Source organism: Phascolarctos cinereus, unplaced genomic scaffold (assembly GCF_003287225.1).
Source record: "Phascolarctos cinereus isolate Bilbo 61053 unplaced genomic scaffold, phaCin_HiC Scaffold_5;HRSCAF=322, whole genome shotgun sequence".
In the NCBI taxonomy this organism is placed as follows: Eukaryota; Metazoa; Chordata; class Mammalia; order Diprotodontia; family Phascolarctidae; genus Phascolarctos; species Phascolarctos cinereus.
This window is the reverse complement of record NW_027555958.1, coordinates 29,782,809-29,803,896: the sequence shown is the minus strand read 5'-3', so window position 1 is coordinate 29,803,896 and position 21,088 is coordinate 29,782,809. Positions and strand designations below refer to the sequence as shown.

General features: G+C 40.1%; 2 protein-coding genes across 4 annotated transcripts in view; one reads left to right on the top strand and one right to left on the bottom strand.

The window, feature by feature from the left end:
- PAFAH1B1 (platelet activating factor acetylhydrolase 1b regulatory subunit 1) overlaps positions 1-16,006 on the top strand; it is a 75,379-nt gene extending 59,373 nt beyond the window's left edge. For all 3 annotated transcript variants that reach the window (XM_021006940.2, XM_021006939.2, XM_021006941.2), the window contains 7 exons: positions 363-569; positions 3,889-4,057; positions 5,619-5,721; positions 6,503-6,731; positions 9,364-9,465; positions 10,988-11,144; positions 12,067-16,006. In XM_021006940.2, coding sequence (XP_020862599.1) covers positions 363-569; positions 3,889-4,057; positions 5,619-5,721; positions 6,503-6,731; positions 9,364-9,465; positions 10,988-11,144; positions 12,067-12,140 — 1,041 coding nt within the window. In that variant the 3' untranslated portion in view covers positions 12,141-16,006. The remainder of the gene's footprint in view (positions 1-362; positions 570-3,888; positions 4,058-5,618; positions 5,722-6,502; positions 6,732-9,363; positions 9,466-10,987; positions 11,145-12,066) is intronic.
- Positions 16,007-18,655: 2,649 nt separating this feature from the next.
- Positions 18,656-21,088, bottom strand: part of CLUH (CLUH binding protein of NUMT mRNA) — a 33,698-nt gene continuing 31,265 nt past the window's right edge. The window contains 1 exon segment of the mRNA XM_021006986.2: positions 18,656-20,409. Coding sequence (XP_020862645.1) covers positions 20,217-20,409 — 193 coding nt within the window. The 3' untranslated portion in view covers positions 18,656-20,216.

The following is a 21,088-nucleotide window of genomic DNA, read 5'->3' as shown; positions in this document are numbered from 1 at the left end:
CTTTCATCATGTTGGGGATTTAGTCACAAGACTTAAGGAATTGGGGGGTACAGTAAAAGAAATTTTAGGTTGGATCTGGGGGAATAAAGCTATATATATATATATATATATATATATATATATATATGTCAGTTACTGAATTTTTACAAATACCCTGGGCATTGATATAAGAGTTAATTTAGTACTGAAAAACAAAATGCACTTAGCACATAAGAGCTATCAACTAATAACACTTTTGAAATGTTTGCTGAGTTTGCATGTATCTGTAGCCATTGAGGTTTTTTTTTCAGATATTGAATGATAGTTAAAAATTCATTAGAGTTTAAACAAATTTGGAAATAACTCTTCTGTTCCATTTCAAGGTTATGGAATTAGAATCAAAGCTAAATGAAGCAAAGGAAGAATTTACGTCAGGTGGACCTCTTGGTCAGAAACGAGACCCAAAAGAATGGATTCCTCGACCTCCAGAAAAGTACTCATTGAGTGGACATAGGAGTCCAGTCACCCGTGTCATTTTCCACCCAGTTTTCAGTGTTATGGTCTCTGCTTCTGAGGATGCTACAATAAAGGTAACTTGGGGTTTTTGTTTTTTAACTGCCCAGTGCCCAGTTACAGCAGGATTATAGACATTTAGAGAATGGGAGGAGAAAAGAAGAGGCTCTCTTAAGTCTTTGAAACTGTGTGGATAAGTGAATCAAGATCTTAAATGAGGAAGTTTCTTATTCTTCAGACATTCATTGTGCTTTCATGGCAGAGTCTTGCGTTGGGAGCCCAGGTGCCTCCTTGGTGAAGTCTGGGATCCTGGCTTTTGTAGCTTCTCAGCACAGCTGCACAGCAGCCCAGGGAGGGTAGCACGACAGTGAGAGGTTCACACAGTCAGTAGGTTCTAGAATCCAGCCAGTGGGGTGTGTGCTGGGAAGACCGTTAACAGTGAGCTCTTTAAGTTTAATAAGTCTAGACAGTCAACAAAATAAAAAGGCAAGCCTGATTTGTTAGTATTTGCTGCTTTTCAGTGTACAGATGCTGACACTATGAATTTAATAATCAGCTCTCAAGAGCTGGTTTGAGCTAGCTCCAGCACACTCCTAAATCTAGCTCTCCAGACTTACATTTCTGTTATTTCCTCATAGGCATTTACTCACCTGTGTTGAATAAGTTTCTAGTCAGATGTGGGGAAGGACACTAATGAAGAGGGTATAGTGAAAATACTGCTGGACTCATTTGTCTTTAAACAACTTATTTATTCTGTGCCTCAGTTTCCTCATCTGTCAAATGGGGAATAATAATGAAACAACAATATGGTTTAATTAAAGGGACCCAACAGTAGAAGTCAGGAGACTTGGATGTTGAGTTGTTGCGCGGGCACTCCAGAGTGTTGTAAGCCCAAATGAGTTCTCCAAACCTCCGGAGCCCTGCATTTCCTCATCTGTTAAAATGGGAGGCCAGATGAGATAATGGGCATCCAAGTGCTATGGAAAATATTTAGGGCGCAGTGGATAGAGCACCGGCCCTGGATTCGGGAGGACCTGAGTTCAAATCCTGCCTCAGACACATAACACTTACTAGCTGTGTGATCCTGGGCAAGTCACTTAGCCCCATTGCCCAGCCAAAAGAAAGAAAATATTTAGAGTGGTTTAGAAATATAAAGTACGATTATTATTGAAATAGTTAGCAAATCAGTGAATATTGATAAAGCACAAGGTAGGAGATTAGTATACCACAGGCTTCCTTTAAATAGCAAGTGTCATTGATATATTTAAAGGAATTGTATATGCAGACCTTTCAGAGAAGAACCATTGTGGATTTTGCGTGCTTAGATTTCAGATTTTAATTTTCACCTAAAAATATTCCTGTGAAAATATTAGACTGATTCTGTAAATCTTGTGGTCTTTACTTAGTATAATTAGTATTTTTATCTTTTAGCAAAAAAAAGAGAGAGAGAAAGAGAGAGAGAGAGAGAGAGAGAGAGAGAGAGAGAGAGAGAGAGAGAGAGAGAGAGAGAGAGAGAAAAGAAAAAGATCAGGGGATCACTTGAAATGTGCTGAAATGGTATATTCATGTTAATAAAATTATTCATTTTTTCCAGCTGTTTTGGCCTCTTTAGTTTTCAACTTTTTGGGCTGGCCAATGATATCATATAAATGTGTCATCAAAAATATATTTTAGAATTAAAGAATATTAGATCTAGAAGGGAACCTTAAAGATCAGCTTATAAGCTGATTTACTTGTCATGCACAAGTAACATGCGTAAAGCACAATTGCTTGAAGGTTAGATTCTGATGTGGCGATTTATAAGACTTTGACTACCTATAAAGAGTCACTGTATTATTGAGTGCGAGGTGCAATAAGGGTCTTTGCTATCTCTCTCATTTTTTGTAAATTACTTTAAGAAATGTCTAATGAATTCTGGATCAGGTAGGTATAGGTTTAATTCCTTTTACTTCTAACGTCCTATGTTGGTATAATCTCAGCCTCCTGGGAAAACTGCATAACATGTTTTGGGGGAAGTGGAAAATGTGAGCAAATAGTACTTGGTGTGAAGTTGTTTCTTCAGTTGCTATAATGTTGACTTCTGTGTTTAAGTGATGTTTGCTGTGGAAAAAGTACTCCTTTCGTTAAATTAGGGGAAGAGAGGGAACCAAAACCTACAATCTTTGTTGTTCTTGGAGTACTTCAAAAACAGGAAAACCTATTTTAAAACAATTTGTAATTGTATCATTAACTTTGCATTATTTACTGCCCTAAATAGGAAAGGATGGGCTATTTGGAAAGTAATACTGTTGAGCATTTAAACTAGAATTATTTTTTTAAATATAAATTATTCAGAATAGGGTTTTTTTATCTGAGGAAATATTATGCAGAAATTAACATTTAAAAGCTAATGCCTTATGATTTTTTAAGGAGTATGGTATTAAATACATGGAAAACACAGAAATTTAGAGACTGATTATATTATAGGATCACAGCATGTTTCTTTCAGTTTTTAAAATGTTAGTTTGTACTTGGCACTAAAAATATGCTTGTTAATCAGTTCTGTATAGAAAGAACTGACCATCTAAATCATGTTTTTCCTTTGTTTTCAAGAATGAGAAAACCCTTTACGTCTTATGTGATTTTGTGATAATAAAGCTCTAATCTAATTGAAGAGGTGAAAATTGAGTGGTTGTTAAATATTAATTGGTAGCTAGCAAAGGATGAATGTTTTGCACAGAAGTGACTGAGTTTTATGAAGTGTCTGAACTGGAGCAATGTCTTTGCCAGAAGCAATTAGTTTTGTTAAAGATGCATTTTTTAAAAAACTTATTTCAATTCTTCAGTTTCCTAAGACTGATTTATATACAGTTTAATACAGATGTCCTTGATCATGGGGAAGAACTATATATTAGAGCTGCTTAACATAAGGGAGGATAACAATGGGCAGTGCTTGAAGGTTTAACTTGAATCTGGCAATTTATCTAAGACTTTGACCACCTATCAGGATATATACATCGAGTGCTAGGTGTAGTAAGATCTTGGCTATCTATTTCATGTTCTTTTAGAGAAGTTACTTTAAGAAATGTGGGAACAGTTTCTTCATTTTGATAATGTTTGGTCAGATAATTGCTGACCTCTAAAATTGGTGCTTTACAAAGGGAGTATTATCTATAAATATTTTTATACATGTATGTGGTCATTGTAAGATCACAAATCAAAGGGTAGTTTAGACTTTCGATGCTATAACATTTATTTTTTTCTCTCACCCTATGATTTTCTAGAACAGGCATCCTTTGTCATTTGTTCAATTAATTATTCAATAAGGTGTCCGACTGGCCTGCTGAGTGCAAATGTAAGACTAGAGAGTGTGAGGAGTCATCAGCTGGTGTTAACCAATCTTCTGTTCATTGGCAGGTGTGGGATTATGAAACTGGAGATTTTGAACGAACCCTTAAGGGACACACAGACTCTGTGCAGGACATTTCCTTTGACCACAGCGGCAAGCTTTTGGCTTCCTGTTCTGCTGATATGACCATTAAACTATGGGATTTCCAGGGCTTTGAGTGCATCAGAACCATGCATGGTAAGGTATAGAGGAGACAGATTTCATCAGTGAGCTGTAAATGACTTGGGGCAGGGGGGGAGCAGGGAACATCCAAAATTTGACCCAGAGAGAACCCATAAGAGAAACACAGAGCGCACACACACACAGGCTTTTCTTAAACCTTCTCATGAGTGTGTAGTTTGTATTTTGATCATGATTGAATTATAATTAGTTGTTTTGACATCAGATTATAATTACAAGTACCAAAGCTGACAAAAGTCATCTTTTGATTATCCACATTGGCAGGGTGGGGTTGGAGTGTTTGTGGGTGAATATAACAGATCTTCTATGTGATAAACTAACAGTTATTTAAAAGATGCCTATATTGGAATTTTACACTATTAGCCTTTTCTATTTTTTAAAAAGACATTTTCGACTTAAAATATTTCCAAGGACGACTAAACACCCATACGCTAATATGGTGATGGAGTTTCTTTTCTTTTCTTTTCTTTTTTTTTTTTTTGCTAGTGGGTTTAAGTGACTTGCCCCAGGTCAGATAGCTAATAAGTGTTAAATGTCTCAGGCTGGATTTGAACTCCTGACTCCAGGGCTGGTTCTCTATCCAGCCACATAGCTGCCCTTTTCTTCTTCTTCTTTTTTTTTTAATGAAGTTTCTTTTTTAAAAAACCAACAACAAAATGGAAAAAGAAATTGAAGCCTCACATGAGTAAGCATAGAGTTAAAGCTGAAAACTGGATTTTCCATCTCTGCGCAGTCCTAAATATACTCTGGGCCTTGACTAGAATATCTTCAGGTCTGTGCCATCAAATTTTGTAAATAAAGTTTGTGGAAAATTTTTCTATCGAAGATAATTCTATGGTAAATCCTTTTGTGGAGTGATACATTGAAATTTTCATATCGGGTTTGGTTAGAGTATGGACTATTGTGAAAAGTTGACCATTTTACCTTCCAACTTGCAGGGGAAAGCTATTCTTCATCTTTTGAGCGTTCCTTGAAAGAAATGAAAATGCTCTGTTTCTGTAGGATGTCCAGGGCTTGCCCCACAACTAGGAATGGGATAACTGATTCAGCAGTGTGGTCTATTGAAAGCTATACAGAAGTGAATACAATTTTTCATCACCATTAAACTAAAATATATCTTTTTTTACAGAACTACACACACACACACACACACACACACACACACACACACACACACACACACACACACACACACGTGCGCGCGCGTGCATCCCTTTCCCTGCCCATCTGTGGAAATTTGCATCTTAAAACTAATTGGTTTTCTTGTTTCTAATGTTTACTGGTGACCATTCAGACAGTAGAGGTTTATAGATACTCAGTGTTTCTTGATGATGAGACATGTTCCTAAAAGTCCATTTTAAATGTGTCAGGAAAGCTTGCTGTTTAGTGGCATCATCATTTCTTTTGTGTGAAAAGATTTGTCATTCCAGGCTTATTTAACTTCAGGTATGTAATCATGTTATTTGAATTCTCTGGAATTCGTGTCCCAGTGGAATAATGTGGACTTTTATGTACCACTGGTGGGACGTTACTGAAGTTTCCCATTTGTGTGTTTCAGGACATGATCACAATGTCTCTTCAGTAGCCATCATGCCTAATGGAGATCATATAGTATCTGCCTCCAGGGACAAAACTATAAAAATGTGGGAAGTGCAAACTGGGTGAGTGAATGTAGTTGAAAAAAACAAAACAAAACACAGTCAGTGATAAGGAATAGTTTGTTCAGTGTGTGGCAGCATAGTATTTGACATATAGTTAGCACTTAATAAATGCTTGTTGGACTTACTGTTAAAGATTTCAACCGTAACCCAATGTAGTTACCATGCCTGATAAGATTGTGTACTTTAAGTAAGAGTTATTAACCTTAAAAAACAGTTTTTAAGGTATGTGTGCTGGGGTGGGATTTTTGGAAGATTAAGGGCAGTCTTGAAAGAGAGACTTGAAGAACTCAAGTAATGTGTCTTAGCTTATGTTCTTTGAGGTCTATTTGAGGAGATCTTCATGTTCACAAAACTGCTCCTCCTTTGTCAGACTGAATTTCTTCGTCTTTTGTTCAGAATAACTATTCTTTCATAAGACATTAGCCCATGTTTTCACTCCTGACATAGTATTTGCTTTCTCCCCTCCCAGCTGAGTTAGGATTTGTTTGATTTGGCCTGTTATGCTTGCTTTACAGAGCTTCTTTCCTTGATCTCTTCCCCCTCAAGTATGTTTTAGGTATCCCCTGTAGATATATTTTGTCAATTGTCTTCCATAATCTTCCTCACAAGTGTCCGGTCATTGTAGCTTCCTTCCTTTGTGAATAAATTGACTTTCCTCTTCCCTGTATTTGTATGTGATCTCCCTGACTTGGAGCTCTGCCATAAGCAGTAGCCTCAGTGACTTTGTGTCATTTAAAACTGTGCTGTGTTCATTACAATATGACTTGGATTTTTTTTATAGCTACTGTGTGAAGACTTTCACAGGACACAGAGAATGGGTACGCATGGTGCGGCCAAATCAAGATGGCACCTTAATTGCCAGCTGTTCTAACGACCAGACAGTACGTGTATGGGTAGTAGCCACAAAGGAATGCAAAGCTGAGCTCCGAGAACACGAGCATGTGGTCGAGTGCATTTCCTGGGCCCCAGAAAGCTCTTATTCCTCTATCTCTGAAGCTACAGGATCTGAGGTACACCATGTTGTTTGTGTTGTCCTATGATTGTTCCCTGGCTGCCCCCAACCCGTTCTGGGTGTGTAGATGTTTGTGTAAACTAGTGAGTGTCCATGCTGTTGGCACATCCCTGGTTTCATGTAACCCTGTTGTGACATGGAGTTCGTAGATAGAAACTGAATCCTGAATGTTGTGGTCAACATGACATAGAGTGAGATGTCTGCATCCTATTGAGCCTTCATTAAAGGAAGCCGTTTGAAAAAGAAACTTGTCGCATAGCTTTAAAATTGAAGCAATTTTTATTTGTAAATTTCTGGAGCTGTTTTTGGTCTTTCAGAAGTAAGTCCAGGTTCATATATTTTAAGAAGACATTTTATCCCCAGTTGTGATTGTATTGATTAGAAGATCTAAGGGGCAACATGGTGAAGTGGCTAGAGAGTTGGCCTCCGAGTCAGAAAGACTTGGGTTCAAGTCTTTGACACTGGCTGACTGTGTGACCCTGGCAAGTCGATCAATCTTTAAGTGATAGGACATGCAGAGAAGGTGCCAGCCTGCCTTGGTGGAGGGACTTTCCTCACCTGAGAGTTCCTTAAATCACTGAAATCACAGGTAACCAGCTGTTATCACCATATTATTGATTAGAAATAATGGGTTTCTATAGTATCAAGACATTTTTTCAGTAAGCATTTTAAAAGTCGTTTGCTTTTAAATTATTAAATTTCCTCACTAAAATCTTGACTGCTAATTGGCAACAGATTCACTTATAAATTTACCTTTAATGTGTTCCAGCAAAGAAAATACTCATTTGTTTTGATGAAAATCAAAATGTTAAATAATCCCTATTGGCCAGCTAATTTCCCTGGAAAATTCTCTTTACTTCTTTCTTGAGGTAGTCTAATTAGTAGTGACTGAGGGTAATTAGCATTAACCTTACTGGTTGGTTGAAAACCAGCAACATTCCTTTGTATAAAGGCCAGATTAAAGAGTCTTCATAATGAATATATAGCTTTTACATTTACTCTTACCACACAGGATTGTGGAAGAACAAATATCTGAGACCATTGGATGGAGGCAGAACTGATCAAAGTTAGATCCTCCTCCAAATGTGACACGATGAATAGATGTGAGCCACGCCTTCCCTCAGCCCTCTTTCCATTCATCATTTTAGTGAAGCTTCTGATGAAGTCTTAAATGTGAACAGTGCTTACCTACTTTGTGACTGAAGACTCAGCTGGAAGGAATAGAATTGGGATAAAGAATGAGGCTCTAAAAGGATTGTGACAGAAAGGTAGCAGGACATAATGGGATAGGATCAAGATAGTCTTGCCCACAGGTTCACACAGTCAGTTGCCCAGGTAGAGAATGGGTGACCCTTGACTAGCCTACAGTTAATATCCTAAAGAAGGGATTTTATTTTAGCTGACAGCAAGTATGGTACGACTGCCCTGAAACAAATAACTGCGTTAATACAAGTGTGATTTCCATAATGTTGCAGAAGGAATCTCTTCACTGGGAATCCCCTACCCCAATGATATCACAGGGAACAGTTCCTCTCCCCCAAAAAAAATTTCCAGAAACAAAGGAAGTAATAGTATAGTATCTATATCACTGAATTTTGGATCACTCATTTTAAGAGTTTTGACAAAACTAGGTAGAAGAGTTGATAGAAGTGACAGGTAGATTTTTTAAAAACTCACTGTAAGAGGTTTCTAACATTTAGAACAGGAATGAACTACTGCCTCCTATGGTTATTAGTTCTCTGTCACCATACAGAATGTCCACTTGATGGGGTTGTACTGGATGGGGTCTCCAAGATCACATTCCGCTATGAATTGTTAACTATATTTGGACACTGTTAAGCATTATACAAATGAAAAGGCTGAGTACTAGTGGTAGTAGGGAGTGCACTGGACTTGGGAGTTATCTGGGTATGAGGCCTGCTTAAGACACTTATTAGCTATGTGTCACACTTGGACAAGTTCCTGAATCTGCTGAGCCTCCGTTTCCTCAGCTGAAAAGTAAGGGAGTTGAACTCAGTGACCTCCATGATCCTCCTCTCTAAATCTGATGAGCTTCTTAATTAAGTTAGATAACTGGGGCTTAACTGGTTATGTGTAGTTTTTACTTACTGAAGGTAGTGAAGTGGTACACTGGGCCTGGAGTCAAGAAGGTCACACCTCAGACACTTACTAGCTATGTGACCCTGATCAAGTCATTTAACTTCTGTTTGCCTCAGTTTCCTCATCTGTAAAATGGGGATAATAACAGCACCTACCTCCCAGGGTTGTTGGTGAGGATCAGATGAGATAATGTTTGGAAAGCATTTAGCAGTGTGGTTGGCACATATAAATGCTAGCTGATAATGATGGTGATGATTCTTCAAGAAGATCTTGGTCTGATGTGTGAGACAGAGAGTATTGTATCCAGCTAATTTCCAACTAATTCTTATGCTTCCAGTTCTTGTTTACTTTCAAAAACAACTTCAGTTACCTGCTTTTGTTAGCTGTGTTTGTATGTGTGGTTAAAACCAAATTTCTGCTTCATTGAATTAGAAATATAGGTCATTGCTAAATGGGAAACTCTAGAAAGCTTTCACGTGATTTTTTTTTTCTTGCATGGGAAGTCTAATTTTGAAATATTGTCTCTGTAGACTAAAAAAAGTAGCAAACCTGGGCCGATCTTGCTGTCTGGATCCAGAGACAAGACTATTAAGATGTGGGACGTTATCACTGGCATGTGCCTTATGACCCTTGTAAGTTCTTTTGTCTTTGTTCATTTTCTTAACCTTTGCCACTTATGGCTTTGGGGCTTGAGCTGCTTGTAATCCATTAAATCTGAGGCCACTCTCTTCTTCCTCCTTCCTTTCCCTTACCCCCCCCCCACCCCCAAAGCAGTTTAGTAATGACTGAAAGGTTATGTTTTTCCTTTACATTTGGCTGTTACTGTGTTAGGAATCTTGTCTGTGCAAATGGCTATGTTGTATAAAGAAGCTCTGCAAAACAATATCCTTCAAAGGGAAACAAGAATCATTTTTTTGAAAATCTCAACAAAATCATTGAGATTTTGTAACATAGTGATGCCTGTGTCACAGGGATCACAGGGATTCCAGATCACTAGATCACTGTTTGGGTAGCTCTCCTCGTGGAGGAGAACAAGACTGAGAAATTTCTTACTGAAACAGAGTTTGCTTCTGTTTAAGACTGTAGCCTGCTGGTTTTTTAAATTCACATAGTGTTTCATTTGGATGTGAAGCTTTTATTTGGTCACATTCACTTATTTATTCGTGTGACACCAGCTTCCTGAGATTTATTTTAGCATTCTGAAGTTAATAATCTCATTTGGATGTCCTGGGAGTTTTCGTTTTTAATACAGAAATATCTGTTTCATTATGAAAAGGAAATATGGATGACCCTCTTACTAAGTTCTATGTCTGGCTACAGGAATGAATACTGAATGAATTTGTGAGCAAGTTAATCTAGAACACTGGTAACCTTTTCTGTAATGTGGATGTGTGTGTGTGGGAGGATGATTTTAATAAGATCACATATCAGCATGTGTTTTCTGAATATTCATGTGAAAGTGTTGTCAAATAATCAGGAAATTACTCTCGAGCCTATCACTACTGGTGCTAGATCAGTTGTAATTTGTGTGTTAAGGGGATTTTTCTGCTACCTAGAACAAACATAATACTTGAGCCTACAAATTTCAAAGCAGGAAGTGTTATGCTCTCCATCCTTTTGTTTTCGTACACAAATCATCTTCTCTGTCAGTGACATTATAGAGTATTCTTGCTTCACATTTTATGTAGGAGTTGAATTAGATGGCCCAAGGCCCCTTCACAGATTTGATGAATGTATGACTCAGTGGTTGATGCTGGTTCTGAAGGTCTGCCTGAGACAACTAGGATAAACTTATTTTCCTATAATTTCCTTCCTTCCTCTGGTAGATAGGAAGTAGGTCACAGCCATTAAAGCAGGTGCTTTGTTCCCAGGCAAGGCACGTGTTAGCCATGGAGGCTGTATGGCACAATGGGAAGACTCCTGCATTTAGAATCAGAGGATCTGGGTTCAGAGCTGAACCTTGCCACCCTTGTGACCTTGAACATGTCTGTTGTCTTTTTGGGGCCTCTGTTTCTTCATCTGTAAAGTAATTGAGTTAGACTAAATAACTGCAAAATCTCTTCCAGCCTGAAATCTGTTAGACTGTGATCTATTTGTTACTGCTCATTTTTCTACAGAGACCCGAGTACTTAGATTGCTTTTCTGTTTTTTAAGGTGGGCCATGATAATTGGGTACGTGGAGTTCTCTTCCATTCTGGGGGAAAGTTTATTTTGAGTTGTGCTGATGACAAGACCCTACGTGTGTGGGACTATAAGAACAAACGATGCATGAAGACCCTCAACGCGCATGAACACTTTGTTACCTCCTTGGGTATGTACTAGGACTGCTTGACTTTTTGAGCTGTTATTTTGGGGAGTGCCCTACAGAGAGCTAAAGTTATATGTTATTTGAGTTATAAAATTATAAAGTTATCTGAGTCTTTTACCCTGAGGTGGGGTTAGAGAAGAAAGCCAGCAGATGGAATTTTGTAAAAAATTTTTTCTTTGACTGCTGTTTTTCCTTTGCTTAACATATCTCTCACTGGTATAATGCCTACTTAGCCTCCTAACCATAACTAAAACGTTAATGCCCAAGTTCTGGAGTTGATCCTTTAATTAGTGTAGGATCTAGTTCATGGCTGGATTCATTTGGTATGAATTAAGATGAAGTTTGAGCTTTTATTTAGCACCCTTGTTTCCCTCTTTTGGGCAGCTGACAAGATTCTCTGGTTATCTTTAACTTTCATTTGGGGCACAATAATAGAGTTCTTTTCTTTTCAGTTGTACATTTGTATGTGGGGGTGGTGAAGTGTCCTGACTAAGGAAAACATTTCAAAAGTCTCTCCTCCTTCCTGTAGAATTCCGGGAGGAAATTCCAACTGGCACGTTTGCCTTATAGTTTATAATGGTGGTGTACTCTGGGGGAGATAAATTTTTTTTTTTAATAGCTGCTGAGTTTTCTTCTTTTTAAGGCATAAATTGAGGTAGTAGATTCCCCAAGCAAGATGAGCTAGCATGTCTGGCACCATTGTCTAAGAAGGAATGATTTTTCTTGAGCTGTTGTTGTCTGTTCCTTTGTCTTTTGTTTATTCCTTATGAGGTTTTGGGCACTCCTTGGCCTGGTAATTAACCTATCTGTTTTGTAGCTCATTGGAATTGTATTGAACTCAAATTGAGTTTCAAATGAGTCTTTTCTTTCTTTTCTCTTTTTTTTTTGCCTTTTTTTTTGTTTGTTTGGTTTTTTTTTTTTGCAGATTTCCACAAGACGGCACCATACGTGGTTACTGGAAGTGTAGATCAAACAGTAAAAGTGTGGGAGTGCCGTTGATTGATTCACATTTGATGACTCCCCCTCCCTTTCCTGGATGCACTCAGATACCATGGTTACCCCCATTGAGCTCTGTTTAAATAAATATTGTCCTTTCATGTAAATTATTCTGGATGTAGATTGAGCTTATTAAATGTTACACACAAAGTATTCATGCATGGTGAATCCAAATTGTATACTGTAAATTTACATACGTTGTCTAGAAGTACCATAGGGTTAAAAACCTGGGCTGGCATTGGTCACACCAGGCCTAAGAGGGCAGAAGTTGGATAAATTGAACTAGGGCACTAAACTGAAGAGTTGATGGTGTCATTCTATGTCGGGTTATTAATTCCTGTTTTTCTTTCTGCTGTCTGTTGGTGCCTGGGTTGGTGACCTCATTTGGGGAAAAAAAAAATGGTTGTTGTTAGGGCTCTTTCAGAAATGTGTATCTATGTAACATCACTTAAGTGTGCTTAATAAATCTTCTCTAAGGATGCTAGATAATAAGGCTGCAATTCAAAATCTTCTGAACCTTCTATGTAATTAATGGGGATAAAACCTTAGAATTTTTGTCATGACACTTTTGCCAAAACAATAGGATACATTTGTTTTGGTAGCCGATCAAGCAAAGACTAGTGGTATATTTGTATACGAAAATGACTGTAAACCTCAAATAAGAAGAAAAATCTCAGCAGCTAATATGATCAACCATTTATTTTATTTGGTTCTTGAATTTTTGTAAACAGGTTTTAAAAACAACACTGTAACACTTTAAGCTTCTCTTTTCCACATTAGACGTCTTTCCAGTTGTCCCCTATGTCCTGTTAGAATATGTTAGTGATGTGATTTCCAAGTAGAACTTAATCTTCCCATTGAGAATATATCATAGTACAGTTCACTTTTGATGTTTTCTTAGGGATGTGCAGTGCACACTACATAAGGACAGAGAGCTATTGGAAAGGTGGTTTTTTCCCGTTCTGCAGGAAGTGGGAAGAATATGGGGGATCATCTCTGTTATCTTAACATCTGCTTGACACTGTTTCATTTAGGGTCTTAAAAACAAAACAGGGTTTAACAGAGCTTGCATTCAAACACTGTCTTGTCCTCTGGCAGAGATGTATCTATATCTAGAGCATATAGACATGATTGTCTACAGTGTTCATCTATCACTCCCTACGTACATGTGCCCTCCATGTATTGCATCTTGGTTCTTTGAAATACTAAAACACATAGGTAGAATAAGCTTTGTCCTGGAGGAGTGCAGTACTCTGGAGGAAACAGTTTTGATCCAGAAGCTTCTTCAGTAGACTGGTTCTAGAAAATCTGTTCTTCCAGCAAAAGAAAAATCCCATCCAGCTGGATAGAGAAGTTGATTATTCCTTATGTGGCCATCTCATTGTAGAAAATGTTCTAATTGTATATCCCAGAAAGATTACTTTTTTTGACCGATATATTTAAGAGAATTTTAATCTGACTGCTTTTGTTTACAAATTCTGTTGTAGGTAGTAACCCCTTGGCTTAGCTAAATGAGGTCTCTTAGCAGTCCACTTGAAAACTTACAGTATAATGAACTAACAGCCTGACATTTTAATAGAGGTAAATTTATTCTGTCTGCATTTCATTCATTTGTGTAATATGTGGCTTTTAAGACTGCCCCTATAAAAGAAAATATTTAATGGAAAACATTGCGCTGCAGGTTACTGAAAATGATAAAGGATAAGTTAATTTCCCATAGTCCCAGAGAATGGGCCGTATATTGACTAGAAGCAGATTTGAGTCCAGCTTCTTTTCTTTTCTTTCCCTTTTTTCTTTTCTTTTCCCCTGAGAGAAGTCTCTGGGAGGGAAATTGTTGAAAACTAATGTGTGTTTTCAGGACAGAAATGAAAACTCAAGATAATTCCTTAAATATCATGGAGAATGACTTTCAGGACAATTTTGATTCATACTATTCCTGCTGAAATGTAGGTGGTATGGCTTTCCCCCCTCAACTGTTCTGACTGGAATTTTCTACAAAAACTTTGGGAAAAGATACTTGTTTTGATTTGCTGCTATTTTTCTCTCCTATTTTGAGAATGAGAAATAACACGGAAATGCATCTTGACCTCTGTCTGTACATCTTCAAATGTAAACAAAAGTAGCTCTGTGTTTTAATTCTTTAGAATATAGCGATGGGAATTACTTAAGGGTAAGCCACAATATGCATGCCATTCGCAGATCTGAATGGTAAAAAAGGTACTGATTTCTGAGGAAATAAATAAACTGTGTCCAGTGGGTTTCTCTCCCTATAGCATACATAGCATGACTGTCATGGACAAAGGAAGAAGCAGCAAATTGTGTACTTGGGAACATGTAACACCTTGGTATTTAAGTAATTTGTGACTGTGTCCTTTCCCAACTTCTTCCATTTGAAAGCAGCGAAAATTGAATCTCAGGGATGGTCCCAAACTGGATCAAAATGTCCTAAGCCCTGTTTGAATCATAACACAGAGGGGGAGAAAAGATCCCATCTACAATCCCAGAGTCAGATGTACAAAGGTTTCCTGCCATGTTCCATTATAGACTGTGCTGATTCACATTCTCACTGTGTTTCCTATGTTTTCTCTGTTAGCTGTCTAATCCTGTGCCTTGCCTGCGATAAGTACAATGATGAGGTTACTGGCTTGGATTGTAAGTAGAGGAATATCTGGAAGGTTTAGAGGTTCACTGCTGCTTTGTCAATTTTCTTACTCAGATTGGCTATTAATTTAAGAAATTTTTTTAAAAAGTAGAATTGCATTCTCAGACAGTTTCTTTCTCCTTGTTGAGAGAACAGACATTCCTGTACCACAATGATGTGAAGTGCTGGAGAAGTCTCACAGGCACTCTGGAGAGAGTGCAAAAGAGAAAGAGAGTGCGTGCTTTAGACACAGTCTGGAAAATGACGGCTTTTTTTTTTAGCATCTTGCACTTTAGGAGACAAAGACCGTCCTGCTGTTGTGTATGTGTGTGGTGTGACCAATGGTGTGCCTAGGGCACTCATCTAAAAATAACTAGTCGCTAGTGAGTTGTGCCGGGCTGTGGAGCACGCTAGTGTTTTTGAGAGCTTTGGCTATAGATGCACCAAGCCCCATCTCCTTTATTGTCCCTGCTTCTCCTGTCTGCCTCTTTCTGATTTTATGTGAACTGCCTGGTAATATCACTCTTTAAATAGTTTTTTTAAAAAATAAATTTTTTAAAAACTATTTAAAAAAATAAAGGAAATTTTGTTCTGTTGACAGTGGTGGCTTGATAATCCTTAAAAAAAATTTAATTGCTGAATTGAATGAAGGAAAAAGGCACTTAAAATGGCTACATATTTTCTGTCCAGCTGTATATAAGTCCAGTGTGTGAATTAAAATAGCTGACACAAAGAAGACTCTCCTGGTAGAGAAGCCAATGTGTACAAAATTGTTGGGGAGAAAACCTTTTTTGGGGGGGTGGAGGCGGGGGGTAAATGGATTTACAAGTCACGACTGGATTGAACTGGCCTTTTTATCTTTCCACTGTATCATGTAAGTAGCTGCTTTCTTGTCCTGCCTATCCTTCAGACACCCAAGCGCATTCTGAAGATAAGTTAGAAAAAAAATCTTGAAGCTAATAGAAGTTGATCCTGACACTGACATGAAGGCAAGCATTGATTTCATAAGAACGATGGCAAGGTTATAATTGGAGAAAACAGTTCCCCAGACTGAAGATATTGACACCATTTTTAAAAAATCAGTAAAGGAATGTATATAATATTGCTCTGTGTTTTACAAGTAAGATTTGTTGCGCTCAGACTGTGTAAAACAAAATTTATTCATGTTTTCTGCATATTAAAAATCTTATTGTACCAATTGGTAAACTATTAAATGCATATAAAACTAGGTGTGCTTTTTTTTGTCTCCTTGTACACAGAATTAAAAAGTTAAAAAAAAAAAAAAGAATCTCATTCTTGAAATTTCCTACAGCAACCCAGCAATCTGATCTTTGATCACACTGTAGGAAGTAGTAGATGTGTTGAGCATCCTCAGAGTACTGTTTTTACAAGACTTTTTAGGAATTTGTGGCTGTGTCCTGCTGAGCTCTTAAGTCCTTGTGATGCTTTTGCAGACCCTGTCCACATAGCCAGTCCTAACCAGGAGGAAAGGGCAGCTAAACAAACCAGTACTGTTTCAGACCTCTTCAGTCATATTTTTCAGTCAAGTAGCTATTGCATCCCCAGTGAGCTGATCTTTCGGGGTGTAAATAACCAAGTTAAAAACACAGTAGCTTCCTTTACTCTCTGATACAGGCAAACCAAGGACCATTAGAAGCTAGAAAGCTTAATACCCAGGAGAGGGTATTAAGAAAAACTGACAATATGAAGATAAAGGAGGCAATCTCAGGAGAAAGTTCTGATGTCCACCCATCAAAATGCTTTTCAGTGTAAATCTTCAGTATTCTTTGTTTGGACCTTGTGGAATGCAGGATCTCTAGGCCTTCTATTCTTTGGCACCCCCCCCCCCATGTGAGAACTTTTCTGGTTTATCTACACTTTGCTTACAGTGGTGTAGAATGTTGTTTGAGATGGGAGATAAAAAATTAAATTTAAATCATTAAATTTAGTGATAAGTAAGACGAGCAGTAAGCAAGCAGAAGGCAGAGTGCCTGCTGGGGGCAGAAATTTTGGTGGATTTTGATGGAGACTTCAACAAATGCTTTTCAGTAGAAGACATATCAGCCACAGAACATCCCCATCTTACTTCATTACCTCTTTTCCTTCCCCATTCCTGTCCTCAGATGGAAAACATTTTTTTGCCTTCCAAGAAGTTCAAGGCTTCATATTTTGCTGTGGAATCAAGGAATTAAATTGAGTCTCCTGATATGTTTAGCTAGCCTTGGCTTCATTTGACTCTGTTCTACAACATCCACAGAAAAACCTGATAAACATCCTGGCATCTTTTCTCCACTTTCCATCCCCCCTATTTGCTGGAAATGCTAATTGATTGAATTATATTAATTGGTCTCGCCCAGAAATCCTCTGATTCACCAGATCTGGGGAAACCACTTAAATTGCACTTAAATCTCCATTGGAATCACTACTCTTCCTGACTCTTTGCTGCCACCCTCTGGCTGGAACGTGTAGCTGTGTCCCTAAACCGTATCTAAGGTTACCTTGTGGGAAAATAGTACTAGAGGGGCCTGAACAGTGCTGCAGCTCAACCACTTGTTTGTTCAGGAGGAAAACGTGGACCAGGAAGGAGAAAGTGAGTGAAGAGTGTGGATGGTGCAAAGTGAAGTTTTGCCATTGAGGTTTCATGCACTCTGTCTCCTCATCTCAAAACAAGGAACCTAGAGTTGCCAGGAAAGTTTTGTAAACCGAAGGCCGAATTTAAAATTGCTGGACCAAGATCAGCATTAGGACTGAAATCTAGCATTTTCTCAGTGCATGTGCTTTTAGTGTCAAGCACGAGAAATTGACCAGAGCACATACCCCAAAGGATAGTGGAGTTCTCCCCACTCTTGTAACTTAAGGAAAACGTGTGCTTGGGTTGGTAGTTTGTTCCCTCTGAACATGCTGGGGAAATTCCATTTGGACTCGCAGATGGCCATTCCAAAAGCAAATAGGATCCACTGTGATTCACTCAAACTAACAAAACTGCAAAAGGCTTGCTTCCTAAAAGTTTTAGAAAGAGGCACAAGATGAAAATGCTGGTGTGTAAATCATTGAAACGGGGGGGGGGGGGACGAGAGAAAACTTATGAATGTCTTCTATCCCAAAGTAATGGCGGGAGGAGGGGGCCTAAGGAATAAAAGTCACTGAGGACTCACAAAGTTAACTAGCCCCCTGAGTGCTGTCAGGTTTCTAAGACTTTCAACAAAGCAATTATTGACTGACAGAAACTTCTCCAAAAGACAGACTAGCCCGCAGCAGTGTTAAGGCTTGGTCTTATCTTGCAAAGGGACTCCATCTTGGTCACTCAGCTTCTCTTCCCTTCTTGGTGGAACGTGCTAGTTCTTCCATACCCCCCCGATTCTTTGCTCTTCAGAAGCTTCTACACAGTACTGCTTCTTGGGGTCACCAAGGACCTTCTCAAAAAGATAGTTTAGGGCAACAGTCACTCATGCACCTACCTTCACAGCTTCCTGATGCTTTTTTGAAGCCGAAGTCTGCCCCTTACACATATCCAGAGGAAATTAATTCCAGAGGTTTTTAATCAAGAATGGAGGGCAAAATGATGTCAAAGCAACTCAAATACAGTCTGACGTCCCTCGTTCTGGGTCCAGCCATGTTGGTTCAGGCTGCAGCTTTCACTGGACAGAGCATAAAACGTCAGAAGAGGACGCTGAGGAAGGCCCAGAGAGGTGAAGTGATTTTGTTCGAGGTCAACAGTCAGATCTTGTGACTCCCCACCCGCTGCTTTTCCCCAGTCTTTAAGAGTAGCAAAAGGAGCTAGTTTCCAGGGTCAGAGGGTCCAGAGAGAACCCTGGGGCTTCGAAGCTGCTTGAGCTGTCCCTCCCATAATTTACAAAGCACAGTGCTGAGGCAGGGGCAGCAGGTTTCAAAAATTCACTTTATTCCAATGTGAAACGAAGATGTGATGGTTTAAAAACAAGAAAACCAAGTTCTTGATCAGCTTGTGGGGACGCGCTCACACTCACTTTCTCGCTCACACTCGCTCTACACTTTTTGAAACAAGGCAGTTGGATGGACTGGACCTCTTCAGACCCTTGGCCCGAGGGCTTCAAGTGAGGGGGAGAAGGTGGCATTTCACATCCTAGACCACCCACCCTCTTAACATACACACCTAGAGTAGAGGTCATTCTTCCCTGCTCCTTGTAGTAGGCCAACAAACAGCCCACTAGGGAAAAACAGGGTGGCAACCTCTCCAACAGGCCCCGTCCCCCGGGCTCCTCTCTCCCAGCATTAACATCCTCAGTAGTGACCATGATCAGCAAGAGACAGAAAGGACTCCCAAAATGAGCAACATAACACAATTTTTAAAAAAAGGTTCCTTTTTGGGGGCAGGGGTGATTTCTCCACTCAGGATTCCACTCTGGTTCCCTCCTGGGGTTCTCCCCTCACCCAGTAAATCTCACATTCCCCGTACTATTTGTCAAAGAGCTTAGGACAAAGGGCCAGGGGAGGAAGAAAAAATACATTCACGTTGAAAGCCCCCCCTCCCCTGGTGTTCCCCCTACTCCTTGTCCCAGAGGAGGACCTGGAGTTGGAGAAAGGGGAGGTGCTCAGCTCAGAAGCTTGGGAGGGGGTTGGGCAGGAATGGGACTGTGCGTATTTGAGCCAGGGCGCAGAGACAGTCCTCAGCACCACGTGAGGCACTATGGACGGATGGATGGGAGGCGGTGGGCAAAGGGGCCCGGCAGAGACATCACAGAGACGACACCCCCTTCCCCCCAACTAGGCCCACTAAGCGGGAACCAGGACCCTCTGTGGCAATGGTCACCACGACACAATGCTGCAGAGGCAGAGATGGCTCTTTCCTAAAGCAGAAAAGCTCACGTTAGTCCCAGCCCTCCCAGACCCAAAGGTGCCCTGGGGGATGTGGACCACACACCAGGGCGTGCTCCATCCCTCCAGGGTGGCATGTGGGGACAGTGGAGGAGAGTCCCCTCATTGTGGCTTGGAACCTGGGCGCCCAGGCTGAGGGCAGGCAGACCCTCAGGAAGTGGTGGTGACAGCGGCAACAGAAGTAGCAGCAGCGTCCTTATGTCAAGCATACAAATGACCTGAGAAACAATCTCATCTCCACAGAGTCCATTTGGGGAAATAAGCTGGGGCTATGTACACATGAGAAATGGGCTGATCAATAATACATGGGGAGAAGGGAGGGAACAGAGGCTGCCCTTGGCACCCACCGTCCCTGGCCAGCGGCTACATGCTCACACGCTCCATCCAATTATAGGTCTCCAAGAAGGACTTTGCATTGTGTATTAATTGTACCAGTGCAAGAACATTTTTGTTGGGGGCCAAGGTGCTCAGGAGTAAGGGGATGTGACCCCCTTCCCCAGTTGGCAGGGCATGGCATACACCTGCCTTCTGCGAATCATTGGGGGGCCGAGTGTCCAGTTTCTCCCTCTCTGCCCCTAGAAACATCATACTGAGCTCAAGGTGGGGGGATCGTCCCCTGGTAAGAGGCTAGACTCTGCCTCCTCTCGAGACTCTGCAGCAGCAGCAGCAGCAGCAGCAGCAGCAGCAGCATCTGAATCCCGCACGGTGGCCTTGCTCGTTTCTTGAAGCTGGTGCCGCCGCACCACCTCAGCCTTCAGGTTCTCCAGATCTTTTTGGCTGGGGAGGAGGGTTAGTGGGGGGACACACTTGGTCACAAAGAGGGAACCGGGGATCTTCCACCCAACCTCTGTCCCATCACCTCCCTCACACTTGCTATGTGGTATGCTCTGCTTCACAAAGGCATAGGATTTAAAGATCTGATAGAGGCCCAGGAAAGGGAAAGAACTTGGCCAACCAAGGTCACAGAGCTGGCTAGAAGAGCCGAGACTCAGACCCAGGTCCTCCTAGAAAGGCACTCTTTCAATTTCGTTACCTTCTTGGTATTTAACTTTCCTGCATCAGACACTGTGCTAATAGCTTGAGGAGTGATTTACAGGGACATTCACTTCACTTATCCTGAGACTCCTCCTCTCATGATGTCCCCTATCCAGAACACAGCTGAGAACCCAGAAGGTGACTTTAAAAAGCCAAAATATGCCACAACGTGCATTCCCAGAAACATGGGCATCTTATGTCAGAAGACACATTCAAGTCTCATTTTCCCTTACTTTACATACAAGTGTAATAAAATCTACTTCTGACCAACAAAAGGCCAGAACTGTGTCATGTTAAGGTTTAGTGAAGAAAGGGAAAAGGAGGCAAAGTCACCCCAGGGAAAGTTAAACACACAGACTCCTCCTATGGTCCTCGTTCCAGCTCTGAAAACAGTAAAACTGGGACAGATTTAATCTGTGGA